General features: G+C 48.2%; 1 protein-coding gene across 1 annotated transcript in view; it reads left to right on the forward strand.

Annotated features, from left to right (window-relative positions):
- Nucleotides 1-20,943, forward strand: part of EMC1 (ER membrane protein complex subunit 1) — a 755,368-nt gene that overhangs the window by 285,705 nt on the left and 448,720 nt on the right. Inside the window, exon 15 of the mRNA XM_069610395.1 lies at nt 9,187-9,336. Coding sequence (XP_069466496.1) covers nt 9,187-9,336 — 150 coding nt within the window. The remainder of the gene's footprint in view (nt 1-9,186; nt 9,337-20,943) is intronic.

Genomic DNA, 20,943 nt, shown 5'->3' on the forward strand with positions numbered 1-20,943 from the left:
GCGGTACCCTACACCGTTTATCAACCGATGCACATGCCCTCCCACCCCAAGGGATACGGGGACGGACATGGATGATGTCAGCGTTTCTCCACCGCCAAGGGCTTCTATCGCGGACGAAGTGGGGTCATTCCACACCATGGTCGCCCAAGCGTCCGAGCTCTTCCAGCTGACGCCTGAAGAGACCAAGAACAAAGGTTTCCTTTACCAATGACGTGAGGCCAATAGGAAGGCCATTCTCGCGGTACCTCTTCTGGACGACGTTTGGGATGAGTGCCTGGCGCTGATGAGAAAACCAGCGTCCGCACCGGTTGCAGCTCTCCCCGGACTCAGTGGTCTCGGCGGCAGCGAGGAAGAAGTCTTCTAATCCCTCATCTTCATCCTCCGTTACCCCGGACACCGAAGGGAAGAAGTTGGACACGACAGGTAGGAAAGTGATCTGCTCGGCGGTGATGACAGTTAAGGCAGCAAATGCACTTCAGATCCTACCCAGATATGACAGAGAGCTGTGGTGTAAAATGGCACAGCTGCTGGAATTTCTACATGACAAGCGGGTCGAGGCGCTTGAGATCCTCCAGGAAGGGGAGGTGGCATCGGACTATGCCATCACTGTGGCCCTGGACATTGCAGACACTGGGTTCCGACAGATGGGGAACAGTGTCTGCCTCTGTCTTCATGGCTGGTTGAAGGCCACCAACTGATGTCACGAGGTTCAGATCAGGGTGCTGGACATGCCCTTCGGGGACAACCTCTTTGGGAAAGCCATCAATGAATTGTTGCAGGCTATTAAGACTGACACAGACGGCCCATGCCCTGGGCACTCCAACAGCATTGTCCATCCTTTCGTGCCTCCGGTGGAAAATCGGGCAGATCGTTGAAGGGGTTCAGCAGAGGGTCCTCCTCGTACCGTCAACCCTCCTGGTCTACAAACCAAGAGGCCTACAGGGGCCGCTTCAAGGCTTTCCTTGGAGGTGGCCGATGTCGCTCCCACAGCGTCATGCAGGCCACAAAGCAAGATCGAACCGGCCAGGATGTCGGGCCCCCACCCATGCACCCTGGTGGGAGGCCAGCTGGCGGGCTTTGTTGGCGAATGGGAAAAGATCTCCACTGACCGATGGGTGCTGGGCGCTCTCGCCCATGGACACACTCAAAGTTCCAGCAGAATTGTCAGTGGATACCACCAGTGGCCCACGAGGAGCAGCACATCCCTGCGCTCATGCAGGAAGTATGGGCTATGCTAAAAAAAGGGGGCGATAGAGCTGGTTTCAAAGCAACTCCGGTGCTCTGGAGTCTACTCTAGATACTTCTTGGTAAAGAAGACCGGGGGTAGGAGGCCCATTTTAGACCTGCGGCGCCTCAACAAATACCTTGAGTCCCAAAGTCCAGGGAAGTAGCCGTTGAACACAGAGAAGACTGTCCGGCTGCTGACGACCAAGGAGAAGGCCAAGCAGGGGATTGAGGTTCTGATTCTGCCTCTAAGGAGAAGGCCAATCAGGACAAGGTGTCTGAGGTGCTCATGAAGGCCAAGCAGGACAAGGGGCCGGGCTTGGCCGTAAAGGCCCGAGTACACCAGATGAAAACTGCTCCTTCCATCGAGATGGTGGTGGCGTCACTTTCAAAGGCCGTAGGGGCGGACCCGCAGGGCACCCCTCCAACGGCAAAGATGAATTTCCCTGCCAGGAGGGATGCTTTGTTCACCCCATTGGGAATACCCCAGAGAAGAGGATGCCGACCATCTGGACGCGAAGAAGCGGGAAAGGGGGGATGTTGAAGGCCTCCAGAGCACGGATATCTCCTCTGCCGCAGAGGATGAACTAGTTTACCTTCAGACCATTCAGGAGGGCGATGGTGACGAGGGAGATGCTGAAGTCTCACCCCATGTTAGGGAGAATTCTCATAAATGGCTGATTTCCCTTACCTAATGAGTCCCTCAGCAGCTTTGCTGGATTTCTAGGATTTATTTTTTTCACCTGGTGAGTGTGTGAATCTTTTTCCCACTCTAACATGTGTTTTGCTGTGTGTGTTTTCACTTTGTGTGATCTTGAGCACTGGAGCCTCACCTACTCCATGGCCTCATATTTTTCATGTGTTAGACAGCACCCTCAGTGCAGTGACACAGGGTTGTCTTTGAGACTTCCCACTGACTCCATTTTCTGGGGCTGACATTAACTTTACTTTAGTCACTTTAAACCACAAACCCAGTACACCCCATCTTACATGGAGTATTGGAAAGGGTTAATTCTTATCCCTTTTCGTCTGTGTCTCTTGGAGCATTGTTTCGCTCCATTTACATTAATACTTGGCTGGTGGCAGTGATAACTACCCTAACCTTTCTACCGCGGTTATCTTGTATAACCATGGTATTGTTTCAGGCTATTATGTTAGCCTCGTATATAAACCCGCTTGACCAAATAAATTTTATTTTGGTCCCGGCTGGGTTTATTCGCCATTTCTTTTTGCTAAAGTCTTTCTCGTGTTTTTCTCTGCACGCCAAACCGGGGATGATTGCTTTGTTTGCTGTCTTTTTGCGGACTTCTGCACAGAAGCCCTCCTTAAGGTGCCTGAAAGTCTAGGTAGGCAGGATATGAGGGAGGGATCTTCGGATCCCTGCCATGGGTTCCCTTGGTAACCCAAGTCGCACTCCTGACTGATTGGCTGAGGGGACTGTCCTTGCCAGGACAGCCACCCTCCTGTGTAATTGACAGCCAGGCTGAATGAATGGGGGAAAACTGCATAAAAAGCAGGTCTCTGGGACTGGAAAGGCAGAGACGCCACTGGAACGAAAGAACCTACGAGGAGCTGATGGAAGAGGACCCCTACAACGATTGAACCGCCCAGTGAAGCCCTGCTACTGGTCCGACGACAGAGAAGATCCTCCAGGATACTTCTTCCCTTAAGCTGGTGGGACCAACCAGTTCACCCAAACTGCAAGCCAGGACCCCTCCTCTGGTCGAATTCGCTGTACAGAGCTACAGTGGGCCAGATAGCCAGGAAGGTCGGACCCTGCTTGGGTTTTAAGGAGCGCACCTTTTATTCGTTGTTTTGCTCTGCTGCTGGGTTCTTCCCTGGGTAGTGCAGGACCCTCCAGTCTTCCTACTTCTTGTCAGTCCGACAGTCGCTTCAGGAACCATGAGCCTGCAGGAACTACCAGGAACGTTCGCCTCAGCTACAGCTTCCTCTCCGTTTTAAGGTACTTTGCAAATCCGGTTGCTCGTTTCGTGCAACCGCGGTGAAAGTGTTTGGAATCTTTCTCCAATCCGAGGGCTTGTCCTCTTCTCTTTGAACTAACTTTTGTATCGGCCAACCTTGTCCGGAAACCGTGCCATGAACTTTACCGCAAACTACCCTGAACTATGTGATCTTGAGCAAAAGACTTTTGACCCATTGAATTTGGCCCTAAGCCTTTTCTACCTGATTCTATCTCTGTAGTTCCTCTTGTTCAATTGCCCTGAGTACTTACCTGTTGGTCTGATTTAATTTCTAATAGCTTTGTCTTTCCCTCCTTTTAAATTGCTGGAGTGCCATTTTGCTCCCACTTCATTGTGTTAGCTTAACTTGTCTGGAATTTAAGGGAAGTGGTGTGGTGTATTAAGAGTGTGATTTTTAACTTTCATAATAGTGAAATGTTATACAACTGAAGAGTGAAGCAAATGTATATTCTTTTACTTGAAAATCTTGAGTCAGTGTTAAATCATAGTAATTGCTGTCCTTTGTGTAACTATCTGATATTGCTCACTTACTCTTGAGATAAGTCTGGCTGCTCAGCCATCGCTACCACTTTAACTGTGTAGTACAGGCTTGTACCAAAGGTGAATTTGTACTGCCACTTGTAGTCCTAATTGTGTGTGGTGTTCCCAAAGGGTACTGCATATAATTCTGCCTTACACCCCACGACGAGGGCGACTATGAGGATACCGTCTGTGAAGGCGACGGAGGGCCCCAGGATGAGGGCCCTGGCCCTACTCATACACCCCAGCTGTCACCTAGAGACCTCTCAATGGACATTCTCTCGACCCATCATACTCTGGTATCTGAGATACAGAGGAGGATACCGGCGGCCCCACCACCCGCTCCTCCCACAGCACTGGAGCCGGCCACCCCGCTGACGGGGGAACCCCCGTTCAAGAAGAGGAAGAGGCACCCGATGCCTCCTTGCCACCATTCACCCTCTTCTCTGCCACCTCGCTCAGGGGAGACAGAGACAGAGTCAGACACGACGACGGAGGAAAAGGAGGCCGCCTTATATCGGCGCTACGAGGCAAAGAGAAAGACCATCCTTTCAGTCCCGCTCCTGGGTGACATTTGGGATGAAGGGCTGACTCTCATTAAGAACCTTCCACAGCCCCAGCGAAGAGGGACCGGCTGGCGAAGAAGTAAGGGTGCCAGACTCTGCACCCAAGTGCTTGCGGTCCCAACCGTCACCGGATTTGGTGGTTTCTGCGGCGGCCAAGAAGAAATCGTCGAGCTCGACGTCTTCTGCAGTGTACACACCTCCTGACAACGAGGGGAAGAAGTTGGATGGGATGAGTAGGAAGGTTATCTACTCTGTGGTACGACCATCAAGTCCACCAACGCGCTCGCTATTGTGACAAGATAGGACCGGGAGCTGTGGTTAAGGCTCGCCCCTCTACTGTACGTCCTCCGCCCTCCTGGAGAATCTCCAAAGCGGGAAGTTGCGTCGGACCACACCATCACGGTGTCCATGTACATCGCGTACGCAGGTGTAAGGGAAAATTCTCAGAAATGTGCTAATTTCCTTCTACCTTGGAGACCCCAAGAACTTTTGCTGGACTTTAGGACTTTTTAATTTCTTACCTGGAGTGCGAGACCTTTTTCCCACTCTCGTATTTTTCTGTGATTTGGACTCTTTCTTTTTGACTTTAGAGTCTGACAAACTCTATAGGCATCATCTTTACATTGTCACACAGCACCTTCAGTGCAGTGTCACTGGGAAGTCTTTTAGATTTCAAAAGGTTTAAATACCTTCTCTTGGTGAAACTACTGTTTCCAATAGCAGTGAAGTGAAGTTGACTTTACTTGCATTTTGTAACTTTCTAGACCCAGCACACACTATCTTACACTAGGGTGCTGGAGAGATTACTTAGTATCCCCTTTGTCTAGTTTCTCATGTAACATTTATACGTTACCCTTTCTACAATGAATGACTGGTGGCAGCGGTTTAATTTTTCCTACCATTGTGTGTTTTTACTGCGGTGCAATTGCAGCTCTAGTAAGGCACCCATGGGTGCCCATTTTGTCAAAATGGCCAAGTCTTCTTTTTTCGCCATTTCTTGTTGGAAAGGTCCTTCTTGAGATTTACTCTACTCGCCAAACCAGATTTGGTCGCTTTGTTCGTTTTGTCTTTGGCGGTATTCCCTAGTGAAGCCTGTTAGGGAAAATTCTAATAAATGTGCCAATTCCTCCCACCTTGGAGCCCTCCAGCTCTATTGCTAAACTTTGGGACTTTGATCAATGTGTTTTCTGTGTTTGTTTCCTTTTTGTTATGGAGTCTAAACTCCATAGGCATCAGCTTTTACAATTGTCTCACAAAGCACCTTCAGTGCAGTGACACAGGGAAGTCTTTCAGATTTCCCAAGGTTTAAATACATTCTCTTTGATCAACTACTGTGTCCCAGAACAGTGGAGTGAAATTGACTTCACTTAGCCCTGTACATATCTAGACCCAATCTTACAATAGAGTGCTGGAGGGGTTACTTAGTATCCCCTATGTCTAGTTACTCATGTAACAGTCAAATGTCACCCTTTCCTCTCAGAATGGCTGGTGGCGGTGGTTTTACAACGAACTACCATGATTTTTCCCGACGGCAAACTATTCGTAGCTCCGGTAACGTTAAATCGCGGGAGCCATGTTTTTCAAGATGGCGCACAGCCATCTTTGCAAAAAACCGGTCCCTGTCTTCTTTTTTCGCCATTTTGTTGTGGAAAGGTTCTTCTAGAGTTTTTCTCTGCGTGCCAAACTAGGTTGTCTTTTTGTTCATTCGCCTTTGGCGGGCTCCAGGAGTGAAATGCAACTCTGGCTACAGAGTGTCTGGGGTAGGCAGGAAGTGTGGGAGGTGTCCGAAACTCCGTGCTTGGTCTCCTAGGAGACCCAAATGCACTCTGTGATGATTGGCTGGCTGACATCCACCCTGCTTGGTGAGTGGCAGCTAGGCTGGAATGAATGGGAGAGAACTGACTAAAAGGCGAGTCTCTTGACTTGGAAGGCAGAGTCGACCACTGGAACGAAGGAACCGAAGAAGAGCTTGAAGAGGGCGGCTGCTGCAACTCCTGAACCGTTGGTTTGCCCGGTGAAGCCCTGCTGCAGGCCCAAATCGCCAAGTTCACATCGACAGAGAAGCCCTGCAAGGACAACTTGTCGCGTTGAGTTGGTAGGACCAATCAACTCCCAAGTAAGCCACCTTGACACTATCTCTGACCTGGTTGCATTTCCTCAGTGCTGCAGGAAACCGTAGAGGGACACCAGATTGTGTGTTGCTTGTAAACTGTCTTAAAGCGTTTAGAAGATCCTCCAGACTCCCACGATGTCGGACCGACCGGAACTGCCAGGAACAGAAGTCATCAGCTGCATCTTTTTCTTCATTGTAAGGTACTGTAAAACAAGACGGAGAAAACTTAGCTCTCACTGTGAAAGTGCTTGAAACTTTTGCAACTCACAGGCCGAATCAGCTTGTGACCCAACATCTGATTCTTCTTTTTACAAACTACTTCTAAGAACTTGTACTTTAACTTTTCCGTTTAACTACCAGAACTGCTTTATCCTATCCAAGTCGTTAGCCCATTGACTTTGGCCTAGCCTATCGAATGGACTCTTCTGGTGAACTCAAAGTATTTGCACTGTCTAAGAATAATTGTAGTCTTTCATATTCTGATAACCTTTGCCTTTTACTTACCTTTTAAAGAGTGTACAGTATTGAAGTATATTTGTGTGTTACTATATGATTGCCTCCTTCTAATGAGTGTGTTATAATTGACAGATAAATAAATGATTAATTGTTATATAAGAAACCTTGAGTGTAAGTCTATTTAAATACCTGTAACTGTGAATCTTTGTGTAACTCCACTACAGCTCACATTTCCCCTCTTGAGGTAAGCCTGGCTGCTCAACACTCTACCAAAACTGTGTAGTACGGACTTAAACCAAAGGTTGGTTTCTTACACCTGTAGTCCTAGTTGTGGGTAGTGTTCCCAAAGGGTACTGCATACAAACATTGCCTATCAAAGCTGGCCTCTGACTCCAGTGTGTCTGGCAGGGGCTGGAAGTAAGGGAGGTGCCCGAAACTCCCTGTGCTTAATCCCGTTGGTTACAGGAATGCACCCAAAGGTGATTGGCCGGCTGGCTATCCTTGGAGGACAGCCACCCTCCTGTGTGATTGACAGCTCCTGAATGAATGGCAGAAACCTGCATAAAAGGCGAGGCTTTATGCTTGGCAGGCAGAGTCGACCACTGGACGAAGGAATCCAAAGAAGAACTTGGAAGAGACGCCTGCTGCAACTCCAAGACAGTTGGTTTGCCCGGTCAAGCCCTGCTGTGGTGCTGAAGCTCTGAATTTGCCTCGACTATAGAAGCCCTGCAAGGACTACTTCTCCCCTTGGGTTGGTGGGACCAAACATCCCCAAAATGAACTCGTCTGAACATCCTCTCGGAGCTGGCTGTACATCCATTGCTGCTTCTGGAACCAAAGTGCCAGGGAGAGGAACACCAGATTGAGTGCATCGCTTTTAAGTCGGACCCGAGCTCCAGGAAGATCCTCCGGACTCCCAGAAAGCAGGACTGACCAAGCCTGAGCCACCTCAACAGAGTGCTGGACCCCAGATGCAAGGAAAGTCTACAGTGGTATCCGAGAGACGACGGTGGTGCCATTTGCTGGGACGCGAGGAGCTGAAACCGCAAAGTGTGGCTAATTTGAAGTTTGCCCATTGCTGCCACTGATCTTCCATTCGTAGTGCAGGAGTCCCCAGTTGTCCTCCCTCTTGTCTCCACAACTGAGGCCCAGGAACACAGGATCTGCAGACATACACAGGAACAGAAGTGAAGCTGGAAGTAGAGTTTCTACTAACCAAAGGTACTGTCATCTTAAGAGAACTTGCCTCTTGTTGTGTAGCCTTACTTGTTCTCAGTTGAGATTTGTTTTGGTTGCTTTTTCGGAGTAGCTTGAAGCTTTGCACCTCACAAGCCCTCCAGCTTGTGGCCCTTCAAGTGAATCTTATTTCCACAAACCTTTCTAAAAACATTGTGCAAGACTTTTACTCACCTGCAAGAAGATCTTCCGCTCCTCTATGTGCTCAACTAACATTGACTGTCCGGGCTCCCTGAGAGACTCTTCTTAACTCTGACTCTGTGCTTTTGCCTTTCCCCCAGGAAAGGGCTAATTTACTTTGCATTGGAGGGTTCCAAAAGTACTTACCAGTTTATGAATTCTTTGTTAACCTCTGTTGTATTCCCATATCTAATCCTTTACACCAAACTCAGTATTGCTCTAAATGTACCAGTGATAAATCTATGTACACAGTGTCCCAGCTATTTAAGTCACCTGAGGGTGTTGCAAGTGTCTGTGTGTCATCCCCAATGGGTATCATCTGATTTAGAGAAACCAAGAGTGTATTTTGAAGTGTATTTGGAGTGTTACATGTTTTTGTTCCCTTCTTAAGAAGGGTTATCTAACTGACTGTTTTAATAATTGTTTCATCAAGAAACCTGTAGTGTAAGAGTTCATTTGAATACTTGCCACTCTGAATCTCTGTGTAAAAACCCCACTGCTCACATTAACTCCTCTTGAGATAGGCCTGGCTGCTCAGCCACACTACCAACCTGTTTAGTATAGACTTATACCAAACGTTGGGTTACCTATTGCAATGAGAACAAATTTTGTGTAGTCTCCCAAAGTTTACTGCCCACAATCTTGCCTAACAGATATGTTCATGGTTGAGCGAAACAGCATTAGAAGAGTGTGCATGGTGATTAAAGGGTGGGAAGCAGAGTGTGAGAGACCAGGTGCAGGAGCTGGTGTTAGATAATTCAGAAGTCATTTTAAAGTGAAGTTTACCTTTATTTGCGGTGTTTGTGATTTGGAAAGTTTCCAATACGCTGAAGGCTTTTGGCTGTCTGGAGTTATGAGTTGATTGTATGCACCAGCTTGTTAATTAGTCTTGGTCTTGCATTTGTTTCAGCTTTTTGGCATTGAAAGCAGCTCGGGGACCATTGTGTGGAAGCAGTACCTGCCCAATGTTTATCCCGGGTCTTCCTTTAAACTTGTGGTGCAGAGAACTACAGCCCACTTCCCTCACCCTCCACAGTGTACCCTGCTGGTGAAGGACAAGGTGAGTGTTACCCTCCATGTTTTCACTTCAGTTGCGATACATTTGGTAAGCAAATGTTCTAATGTGTCTCTGCATGCTAAAACAGGTGTACGGATGAGTATGTGGCTCCATCAGGGCATGACTGCTACTGGAGGGCCAGTTGTAATGATTATTTCCCCTTAATAGCTTAATGTTAGGATGTAATGCCTTTGTTGAGCTTCTCCTGTGCCATTTTCTGTGACTCCTAAACCTTTTGCTTTTTCCCTGCTGATTATTTTGATCCTTGTCTTTATTTTTGTGAAAAGGGATTTCACTGAAGTCCCACTGTCATTAGATTATTATGATTGATTTTTATTGGTTATTTATAATGTGCTTAATACCCGGAGGGTTCTAAGCGCGGACCCGGGGATCAAGGTTGATTGGTAGATAATTGGTGGCTGGTGTAATTTTAGTAATGGCTTGAGCAGGGATGCAGTCAATTTTACTGTATTATTTCTATATGTACAGTATTGAATCCAGTGCAGTACTAATGTTTTTTAATCCCTACTTCAGGCCATTTTGTTTTGGGACCTTCCCCAAAATGCAGGTTGTCATTGTTGGCCTCGAAGGCCTGGGGGCGTAGGGGAGAGGGGTCAGATGAGTTTAGCATGTAAGTGAAGAAAAAATTGGTTTACTTACCTGAAAAGCCAGGATTCCAGGATATAGACAAATATGCTGTTTCCTATTGAAATCAATGATGGTAAAGCTTACAAAAAGGCACCATTCCCTAACAGTCACTTTGGAGTAGTTCAAACGTTGGTAGAACATTTCCTCATAGATATCGATGAGACAGCATCCATAGGCAAACCACACTTCTAGATTAAAGCAAGGTAAGTCCCAGTTTTAGCCCACAGGTGCAGCCAAAGGAGCAAGAAACAAAATCAAAGGCTGATGGCTGGAAGGTTTTGAATCAATCATAACCACGCGCACAGCTCTCTGCAACCGTGCAAACCCCGTCTGAGGTTTCCCCTTCTGTAAACCTTCCAGCCATCACCTTTTGTGTTTGCTAATGGAGCAAGACACATCAAAGAAGACCTCCTTGAAGAGCTCCTGCTTTAGGACCAGATTCCGGAGAAGGATTGATGCATTGCAGGATTCAATCCAATGATGGAAGAAGTCGGTTTGCATTACTGGGGTTCTGTAAAATCCTACTACTCCCTGACCCAGGGTACCCCTGAAGAAGATTTTGAAGAATATATCCGTACCTCGGGAACTCGGTTCAAGTACTTATTGCACCCGTCACTGTAAAAGGAGTTTGGGGATGGTGTAAGTACCCAGTAAGTACAGGGCTGAGACAGGGTTCTGGTACCCAGTGATGACCTAGACAAATGAAAAGAATAATGAATCATCACAGAAAAGCGATCCAGAAGCTGAAGTAGGGCTCGAGGAGGTACCTAGAAGACTTAGAAATCTGACCAGGGCGATCTGTGCAAATTGAGGGGCAATAGGTGTAAGCCAGCCAGTATTGCTCACACGATGAGAGCAACACACACTGATCCAAGATCTCAGGCAGACTAGTGGCCACTGATCTTCTCAACGAAGGAGGCGCCCTGCCTTGAGGTGCTTAGTCCATTAGGATTTACTAGGATATGCAGCACAGCAACAACCTAGAAACAGTCCCAGAACATGATGGTCAGTAGAGCCAGTATGGAGGACTATGGGGACAAAGAGGAAAACCTCAGCAAGGGATTCCAGCAGCCAAAGAAGATTGCAAACTAAGGACAAAAGTGGTTTAGTGAAGGAAAAAAGGCAAAGGCAGCTTAAATAACATAGGAGGGTGCTGGGCTTGGCCCTGAGTGAGCCAGTGGCTGCACAGCAACCACTTTGGCTTGCCTCATGATTCCCAAGGATGAAGGGATAGCTGAAAGCAATATGGACCTTGAAACAATTGCGTTGGTACCCCTATGATTACCATACTGGTTGCTGAGATGGATTTAAAAAATCTACCATGGGGTGGATTTTGGGAGGTCAACCTATTAGGATGAACAGGAAGACACTGAACTCTAGTCAAACCCAGTCATTGTAGTGTAGCAAAACAATAAGGTTTATACGCAGGAGGGTTGTGAGAGTGGTTGAGGGATACAACGGGCCACACATGGAGCACTCCAGCAATACTGGTTAGATAGAGAATTATAACCATATACAGTGAATGAAACCTCTAGGTACGTATTGCCACACAACTATTTTAAAACAAATATATACTTTCATTCGAGGGGGATTGTGTCCTCCAACGTATTCGACATCTCTGACCGTAATGTCCACAGCTGTGCTGCTTCTGAAAAATTTTCAACGTCAGTGTCCTACGTCGATACGCTGTCCCTCGAGGGCCTCCGAGAACCGACGTCACCGGATGTTATATGTAGGACGCACAACACCCGTAGCCTCAGTTCCGTTTTTAAACGGGTTCACTTCGGAATCTCGGTGCGCCTCGGTTCTTCTCCTGTTGAATCGGTTCTTCTAACTTGGAAATATTGAGAATATATCTTCGTCTTCTTCTACCCCGAAGTCGGGCTTCAGGAAGTGTCGGGATTGCGGTTCCAAAATGTCCCTTACGGACCCACACGACGTCTGCCTCTGGTGCCTCGGCGAGAGCCACGCCACCAATGACAGCGATGAATGCCAGTCCTTGATGTCGAAGGCCTTGCGGGAGCGGAAGAAGTTGTCTGTAGGTAGGGGTTCCAAACCCTGTAAGTCGAAATCCGCTGGGCTTTCGACCGATGATTTGAGGGGCTACTCTCCGCGTCAGCATAAGTCCAGGGGGTCTCGTTCTTGTAGTGGGTCCAGCTATTTCTCTGCCTCTTCTAGGCACTCTCGGAAATGCCCTCACCGGTTGCCTTCCTCGTCAGAGGACTCTGCCAGATGGCGGGTAGCTTGTCCCACCAAGCATTAATTGCCGGGGGAATGGGACGCATTCCGCAAGGAGATAATGGTGATTTTCAAATCGCAGGGCATCGTTCTGTCCGCGCCTTCGAGAGAAGCCGGCAAGGAACGAGCTAGGGCCACCACTCGCACGCCTTTGGGCTCGGGCGGTCGGCGCGATCATCGGGAGCCGCCGAGGTCCCGATCGGACAAGGTTGATCGCCATAGCCATGCCATGCCAGGTCCAGGTCCAGGTCCAGGGCCTCGACGCCCTCGAGACCGTTGGAGCCTGTGAGGCCTTCTAAGAAGGCATCAATGCCATCAGCGCCATGTCCCTTGAGGCTCCGGCTCCAAGGCAGTAGTCGACGCCATCGGCGCCGAGGCCGTCGAAGGACACGCTCGGGGCTCTGTCCTCGAAGCCGTTGTCGAAGTAGTCGGCGCCCCGGTGGACATCGACGACGATTCCATCGGCGCCCTCAACGCCTTTTGTAGAGGATTTACTGGAGATGCCCAGAGGGCCGTGGAACCACCGAGGAAGGCCCTCAGTAAATCACTGAGGCCTGTGTTTGAGCCTTTTCCTGTACCCTCGTCCAGGGATTTGTTCCAGCCTTTGGATTACATCTCAGAGGTGGAAGAAGGGTCAGATGAGGAGGAGGTAGTCCCTCCTGAGGTTTCTGATGACCTGTTGTCTGGTCACAGCCAGATGGAAGACCTGCGTCAGTCCTTACATGACGCTAGTGGTCTGAACACCTCTCCGGAGGTTGAGTTTGGCAGGCCTGAGCCTGGTACACATTCTGAGTCCTCGTACAGGCGTCTCATGTCAAGGGTGACTGAGTACTTGGGATGGTCTGCTCCACCTGTGGATTTTCTGCAGGAAGACCTGACAGACACATTGGACCAAGGTCCACCCATTGACCCAGTGCTGCCATTTCATATGGCCTTACAAAGAAGGGCGGCGGCGGCTTGGACTGCTCTGGAGAGTCTCCCCGCAGTGAATAAGTCACAACGGAAAAAATTCTGTCCAGCCAGTGGTGACCCCTGCTACTTGTCCACACACCCCACTCCGGAGAGTTTGGTGGTGCAGGCGGCTACAGCCCCAGTAAAAGTATTTTCATCTGGGGGTATGGCGTTAAAGGCAGCCAACTCTGTTGTGCCTTGGCAAGATTCACTCACACTGTGTGGAATTGTGTATCTTTGGCGGCTGAACATATTCCTGAAGGGGAGGAACGGGATGGTTTTCTGGCCCTCGTGCAGGATGGCAAGGATGCCATGTGTGAAACCGTTCAGTCGGGTCTGGACGTGGCAGACTGTGTCAGCCGGTCCATGGCGGCGAGCACCATGATGCGCAGGTTTGCGTGGTTGCGGAAGTCGGGGTTTGCTCCTGATGTGCAGTCCTGGCTTCTTAACATGCCCTTTTATGGTGTCCATCTTTTTGGCAGCAAGGCTGATGAGAGCCTTGAGAGGTTGCAGACCTCCCGAGAGCCTTGAGAGGTTGCAGACCTCCCAAGCTGCAGCGAAGTCGTTGGGCGCTGCAGTACGTCAACCTCCGCCTTTTCGGCCTAGGGGACAGCAATGGAGGGGCGGTTCCTTTCGCTACTACTCATCCTTTGGTAGATCAAGGGGAGCTGCCAGTCAAAGGGGCCAACGTCGGAGTACCAGAGGTGGAAAACAAGGTACTCGAGGTGCCAAAGCTGCTCGGCAGTTTCCTCTTTGCCCTCAGGCACTGCCGCAGCCGCTTCCGCTCAGTCATGAGGCCATGTCCCATGGTTCGCCGGTTGGGGGAAGGCTGGCGCACGATCTTGTAGAATGGCGTGCCATTACTTCAGGTGTGTGGGTTCTGGAGATCATAGCCCACTGCTACTGTCTTCCTTTCCGGCAGAGGCCTCACGACAATCCACTGGGGAAACTCTCCTTTGAAGAGTTCAGATCCGCTCCTTGTGCAGGAAATCCTATCCCTGCTGGGGAAAGACGCCACAGAACTGGTGCCTGTAGCGGAGAGGAACAAGGGATGGTATTCCCCATATTTTTTGATCCTGAAGAAAGACGGGGGGGCGGGGGGATTGAGACCCATCATGGACTTGCGTGGTTTGAACAAGCGCCTCAGGAAGGACAAGTTCAAGATGGTTACTCTCTCTCTCAAGACCTCCAGGCCCTTCAACTTCAGGACTGGTTGGTGTCTCTCGACCTCAAGGATGCTTACTTTCATGTGCCGAATCATCCTAAGCACAGGAAGTACCTGAGGTTCGCGGGTTGGCGACTCGCATTTTCAGTTTCGGGTCCTGCCATTCCTATTGACCTCCACCCGAGGGTCTTCACCAAGCTAATGGTGGTGGTGGCAGCGTATCTCAGGAAAGGGGGGATTCACGTCTACCCCTACCTGGACGATTGGTTGATCAGGGCGTGCTCTCCCAAGCAAGCCCTGGATCATCTGTCCGTCACCTGCTACTCCCTTCACAAGCTGGGCTTCTCCCTCCACAAGCTGGGCTTCTCCCTCAACTTAAAGAAGTCTCATTTGACACCTACCCAGCGGCTCCAGTACATCGGAGCAGTGCTCGACACATCCCTGGGGTGGTGTTTGCCTCCCCAGGTGAGGGCTCATCACATTCTGCAGATAGTGGACAAGTTTCAACGTGCCCAGAGTCTCCCGGTGTTCGAGTTCTTCAGGTTTCTCGGCCTCATGGCATCCTGCATTCTACTGGTGCCAGAGGTCAGGCTGCGGATGAGATCTCTCCAGTGGGCTCTCAAGACCCAGTGGTCGCAGTCCTCCGGCAGGATGTCGGATCCCGTTCAGGTGCCATCGGTTGCCCAGGATCTTCTGTGGTGGGCCAACAATGGCAATCTGATGAAGGGAGCACCATTTTGGCTACCCTGGCCGGAGGTGACTATCGCGACGGACACATCCCTCACAGGATGGGGAGCTCATGCCAACGAGTTGACAGTCAGCGGTTGTTGGTCTCCGTCGGAGTCCAGACTCCACATCAGTCTGTTAAAGCTGCGGGCTGTCAGGCTAGCCCTGAAGGCTTTTCTGTCGTCTGTGCGGGAAAAATGTCCTGATCATGACGGACAATACAGTGGCAATACACTACCTCAACAAAAAGGGGGGGCAAAGTCACTCCCACTGTGCAGAGAGGCGATCCAGCTCTGGTTCTGGGCCATCCAGCAGGAAATTTCCATCTCGGCAGTTCATCTGGCTGGAGACGAAAACGTGGTGGCGGACGCTCTGAGCAGGCAGAGCATGGTCTCTCACGAGTGGGAGTTGGCTCAGGAAATTCTTGGAGATCTTCGCCCTTTGGGGGACTCCACAAGTGGATCTCTTTGCCACCAGTGTCAACCGGAAGTGCGAAAGATTCCGCTCGCGGGAATTTCCTCCAAGAGGAGCCTTAGGGTACGCGTTCGTAGTGGAGTGGTCCTTCCCACTAATGTACGCATTTCCTCCAGTCCCTGTCATTCCACAAGTGTTGCAGAGGTTACGGAGGTTCAGTTCGCGAATGATCCTCATTGCTCCGGCATGGGCCAAGAGAGCATGGTACCCGGACTTCTAGGCATATCCATCTGCCCTCCACGCGGTCTTCCCTACTGAGACGATCTGCTCTCACGGTAGGGGGGGGTCGGGTTCTCCATCCCGAGGTCAAGTCCCTCAGCCTTCATGCTTGGTATCTGAAAGGTTGAGGTATAAGGATTGGGACCTCCCCGAAGACGTAATGGAGGTGTTGCTTTCGGCCAGAAGGCCCGCAACAAAATCCCTGTAACGTTGCCATTGGAGAAAGTTCTGCGACTGGTGCAGGGTACTGAATGTGGATACTTTTCAATGTTCAATTCCTGTGGTTCTGTCTTTTTTGCTTTCTTTAACCCACAAGGGCCTGCAAGTGGGTACCATTAAGGGTTACCTGGCGGCGCTGTCCATATTTAAGCGCTCGTCTGCGGAGTGTTCTTATTTTAAAATTCCTTTGATTTCTCAGTTTCTAAAAGGGCTAACTAATGTGTTTCCACCGTCACCTTTCCAGGTGCCAGGATGGGATTTTAACTTGGTTCTAAAATTCCTAATGGGAGCTCCGTTTGAGCCCTTACATTCTTGTCCTTTGAGACTGTTGACCTTTAAGACTGTATTTTTAGTTGCGGTTACTTCCGCTCGCAGAGTGAGTGAGTTGCAGGCCCTGTCCGACAGAGCCACCTTTCAGTGTTCCATAAGGACAGGGTTGTCTTTAGGGTTCGACCTTCTTTTCTTCCAAAGGTTGTGTCGGAATTTAATTTGAGCCAGAAGGTAATTCTTCCGGTGTTCTATCCTCCTCCGCATCCTGGTAAGGAAGAGGAGAGGCTCCATAGGTTGGATCCGAGGAGAGCTTTGAGCTTCTATCTCTCATGGATATACCGTGTCAGAGTGGACGATCAGCTATTTGTAAGATACGCTGGAGGCGTTTCGGTCAAGCTGTTACCAAGCAGATATTGTCCAGATGGATCATTTTGACGATCTCTGAATGTTACCGTTTGGCAGGTAAGGACCCTCCGGTAGGCTTATGGGACCATTTTACTATGGGTGTGGCTGCCTCTACTGCTCTGCAGAGAGGTGTTCCCATTCGTAATATTTGTGAAGCAGCCACATGGGCCTCTGTCCATACTTTTGTAAAGCACTATTCCCTGGACTCTATCCATGGGCAAGGTTTGGCCTTTGGTAAGGCGGTCCTCTATTCTGCTGTTTGATTGGGCATTCTAAAATTCTAAATTCTTTTCCCACCTCCATACGTTGGTACTGCTTTGGGAGTCTGTCAGAGATGTGGAATACGTCGGAGGGCACAATCCCCTCGAAGAACAAGTTACTTTCTTACCTGGTAATGTTCTTTTGATGGGATGATCCTCCGACGTATTCCACATCAAACCCTCCAAGCCTACCCCTCTGCAGAATTTCTTATGCGATTCCAGCTTACGTTTCCTCAAGGCTTTCTGTAGTCATACTGGTAGTAGATTGGTGCCACACGTTCTGGGAAAATACTACAACTGAGGCTACGGGCATTGTGCGTCCTACATTTAACATCCGGTGACGTCGGCTCTCGCAGAGGCCCTCGAGGGACAGCATATCGACGTAGGACACAGACGCCGAAAAATGTTCTGAAGCAGCACAGCTGTGGACATTACTGTCAGAGATGTGGAATACGTCGGAGGTACATCCCATGGAAAGAACGTTACCAGTTAAGAAAGTAACTTGTTCTTCTTGTTGGTTCCAAGAACAACCCTAACGCTCTAGCTTAAAGACAGTTAAACAATAGTTTATCCGAGTTATCAGCAATCCTTAAATGGCATGTGATAAAGTGAGCGAGAATATATGTAAGCATTTGATTCAAAACCATTGAAATGTGCTTCAGAAAACACTTTAGGAACACTTAAGAGCAACACTCAAATAGTTCCCTAAAACTTGGTACATCCAGCCCTGAGATGGAATAGGGCAGAGTGCCCTAGAGTCCCTAAAGCCATTGGTTCCAAAAAATATACCTTTCAGGTAGGTTTACTATTGATTTGGACAATGCAAGTGGTTGTGATTGAGTTCTGTCAGTTATTACAGCTATCTATTTATCAAGAATTATTCTTTAAAACAGTTATGTAAACAGTTGACGTTACTTGTTATAATGAGTTGATTATAACATTCAATTAAACCTTTGGGCCACAAATCAGATTAAGTCGAGTCAGCTGTATGAGTAAACCTAAATATAGGTGAATGGCTGATTTAAAATGACAAAGTGCTTTTAAAATTAGTATTGTAGCAAGTAATGTCAAATGTTTACACAACTGTTTTAAAGAATAATTCTTGAAAAATGTATAACCGTAATAGCTGACAGAATGGTTTTGAAGTATGCACTTTATTAGTGTTATTGATATTTTGCACAATATAAAAGCCTGTTTGTACAATCATGTTACTGCCATGAGTCAGCCAAGTGGGGCCACAGTAGCTGATATATTGGTTTAGAATCATGTACTGTACTAGAGGTATTGCTATTTTGCACTTGGTGAGAGCTTATTTGTACAATCAAGTAGCTGCTATGATTTAGCCCACTGGGGCAAAATAGAAACTGTTTGCAAAACTGTTAACATTATTGTTTTGCACAGAGTTGGTTTGCATGGAAGAGGAACCATTTGTGAATATTACTGTATTAATTGAATACAATTGCTCTGAGAGGAAATTGATGTGAGAATGTCTCATCAACTGAAGTCTTGACAGGACTTGTATAATGAATTTGCTAGCTAGAATGATTAAATGGTTCCTAAATGATTAAAACTGAATCCACATGGACAGGTTTTATGTATGAGAATACATTACTGTTCGTGGAGTTTTCCTAAACTCCCAGTTGGAGGCAAGACTTTAGTAAGCTATCCCAGTGGTTTGTAGATCCCACAACTATTAGTATCGGTCTATACTATTCGGAGACCTTGGTGGAGTGGCCGAGCAGTGAGGCTCATTTTAAGAGGAAGATGTGAGCTGTAGCGAAGTACACTGAACCCATTTAGTAATGCACATCATAGAAACACACATACATTTATATTAAAATATAGATTTATTATATTTACACAAGTCCGTTAAATACTTGACATAATAAACCAATGGAAATGGGTGTACTTTTCAATACTTTCAAAAGGCCACTTCTTAGGTTGGTAGTTGCTGAAGGCGTACAATTGTTGCAGGAGTTTGACAGGTCTACCGTACTATCAGTAATGCGCACCTACAAAGTAATATGGTAATTGCATGTCAGCATACACATATAAGATAGTGATATTTGGGAAGGAAAACAGTTTGTGTTATCCTATCAGTGCTCCCGGTTCTAGAGGCGGTTTCCCTGCACAGCAATTCTTAAAACGCAACCCTAGCTTAAATGCAGTTCAGAGCGACTTTAAGTCTTGAAAAGCTACAGAAGTCAAATGTCCTTGTAGATGCTTTCTAGTCTCTAGAAAAGAAGATGCAAGAAGGCTTAACCAACGTTGGAGACCCTGTTACAGGACTCGCTAAAAGGACACAAGCAGTGGATTGAGTAGGAGTTAAGAGGGGGGTTGACTGGATGCCTCTACCAGCACTCTAATGCTCAGGAGCGACTTTCAGCAATAAGGTAATCACTACTTTTTCCCCCGCAGTACCTTACGTTTGAAGAAAGCATTTGTGGTGGATGCTCCGCGATGTTGCAGCTCTGGACCCGACCTCCGGAAGCTTGGACTGATGACGAAAGGCAGTACAATGGAGGGGATCTCTCAGCAGCAGTCTCGAGGGAGGATCTCTGGCACGGCGTTCAGCAACTTCTCTGGTCACTCTGCGGTTTTGGTGCATTTTCTGCAGCACCAACAAAGGATGCGATTTACCCAGTCAATCTTCTTCGGTTCCTGCAGTCCCGCAATCTGACGCACTCTGCTGAGGGGTTCTGGACCAGTTGGATTGTCTCTCGTGTGTCCTTGAGGGCTCATCAAAGACTTGGACGGGATCTGCCTTTACACAACTCTACACTCGAAATGGGCTACAGATCCCCTGATATTGGGGTTCTGCAGCTCTGGAAATTCACAGGACCTCGGGAGATGGCTCAAATCAAAGTTTGTCTTGGGACTGGTTGTTCCCACCAGTCAAAGGGAACGAGTCCTCTCTAGTATACCTGTCGCACAGAAAACGGGTTCAGGACAGTAGTGGTTGCTTCAGTGTTGCAAAGGGTCAGCAGGAGTCTCTGGTCGTCTTCTTCGGTTACTTCAGCTTTCAGTGGTCAACTTGTTTTTCACGCCAGTAGCCTCACCTTTTATATAGCACTAGCACACACTCCTCTGCAATCTCTCTCAGCAATTTACACAAAAAGGGGTGTTTGGCTGTCCAATTAGGACAGTCAGACCCCCAGTGGGAGCTGGTTCTATTCAGGCACTCTGGCGGACAAAGGACAGGGGCGTGGAAAACTCATCCCCCACTTCCTGCCCACCCAGACACTCTGGAGCCTAGGCAGGGACACCCAAGGGTTCCCGCCAAAGGCAGAAAAAACACACACACACACACACACGCGCACACGCTGACAAAGAACAACCACGCTAGTAATGGCAAAAAAAGAAGGGAGGCCCCAAGTTGGTACTTGGGTGCCCCTATTGTGCACTACCGGAGCTATGGACATAGCCTGCGGTAGAAAAGCATACATGGTTGGTAGAACACATCCACTGCCACCAGCCATAACTAGGAGATTGTGACATAAATGTCAAAGGAGCAGAGAGAATGGGGCTACTAGGTATCCCTTTGGCACTCCACATAAGGTGGTGTGTTCCAATCTCCTAAAAATCTATCAAGTTTTAGGAGAGATACTAAGTGAACTCTAGTTACTCCAGGATAAAGAAAATAATCTCAAAGGAGTGCCCTAGGGGTCCCCAGCAACACCAAATGAAATGCAAAGAATAGAGTTCCAAAAGACAGAGCCTATGAGAATGAATGAGCAGGAAAAAAAGGCTCCTTTCATTCATGATTAAAGAAAAAGGTCCAGATGTCCAGCAAAAAGTGCTGAGGGGGGGGCTCACTAGGAGATGGGGTGAAGCATAAAAACTGTAAATATCCCTAACAATTACCGTTTGGAGTTATTCGAGTATGTGCTTGGGCTGAAGCCACTAGTACACAACAGATTGTTTTGTGAGATGGAACGAACTTGTTAAAATATATTTTTTTGAAAAAAATATATTTTTTGAAAAAGTCGGATGTTGAATTGGTTTAACAGTATTGGATCCTGTGTGGTTTTTAAT

The sequence above is a fragment of the Ambystoma mexicanum genome, chromosome 8 (genome assembly GCF_040938575.1).
Source record: "Ambystoma mexicanum isolate Mex_15411 chromosome 8, UKY_AmexF1_1, whole genome shotgun sequence".
Taxonomy (NCBI): domain Eukaryota; kingdom Metazoa; phylum Chordata; class Amphibia; order Caudata; family Ambystomatidae; genus Ambystoma; species Ambystoma mexicanum.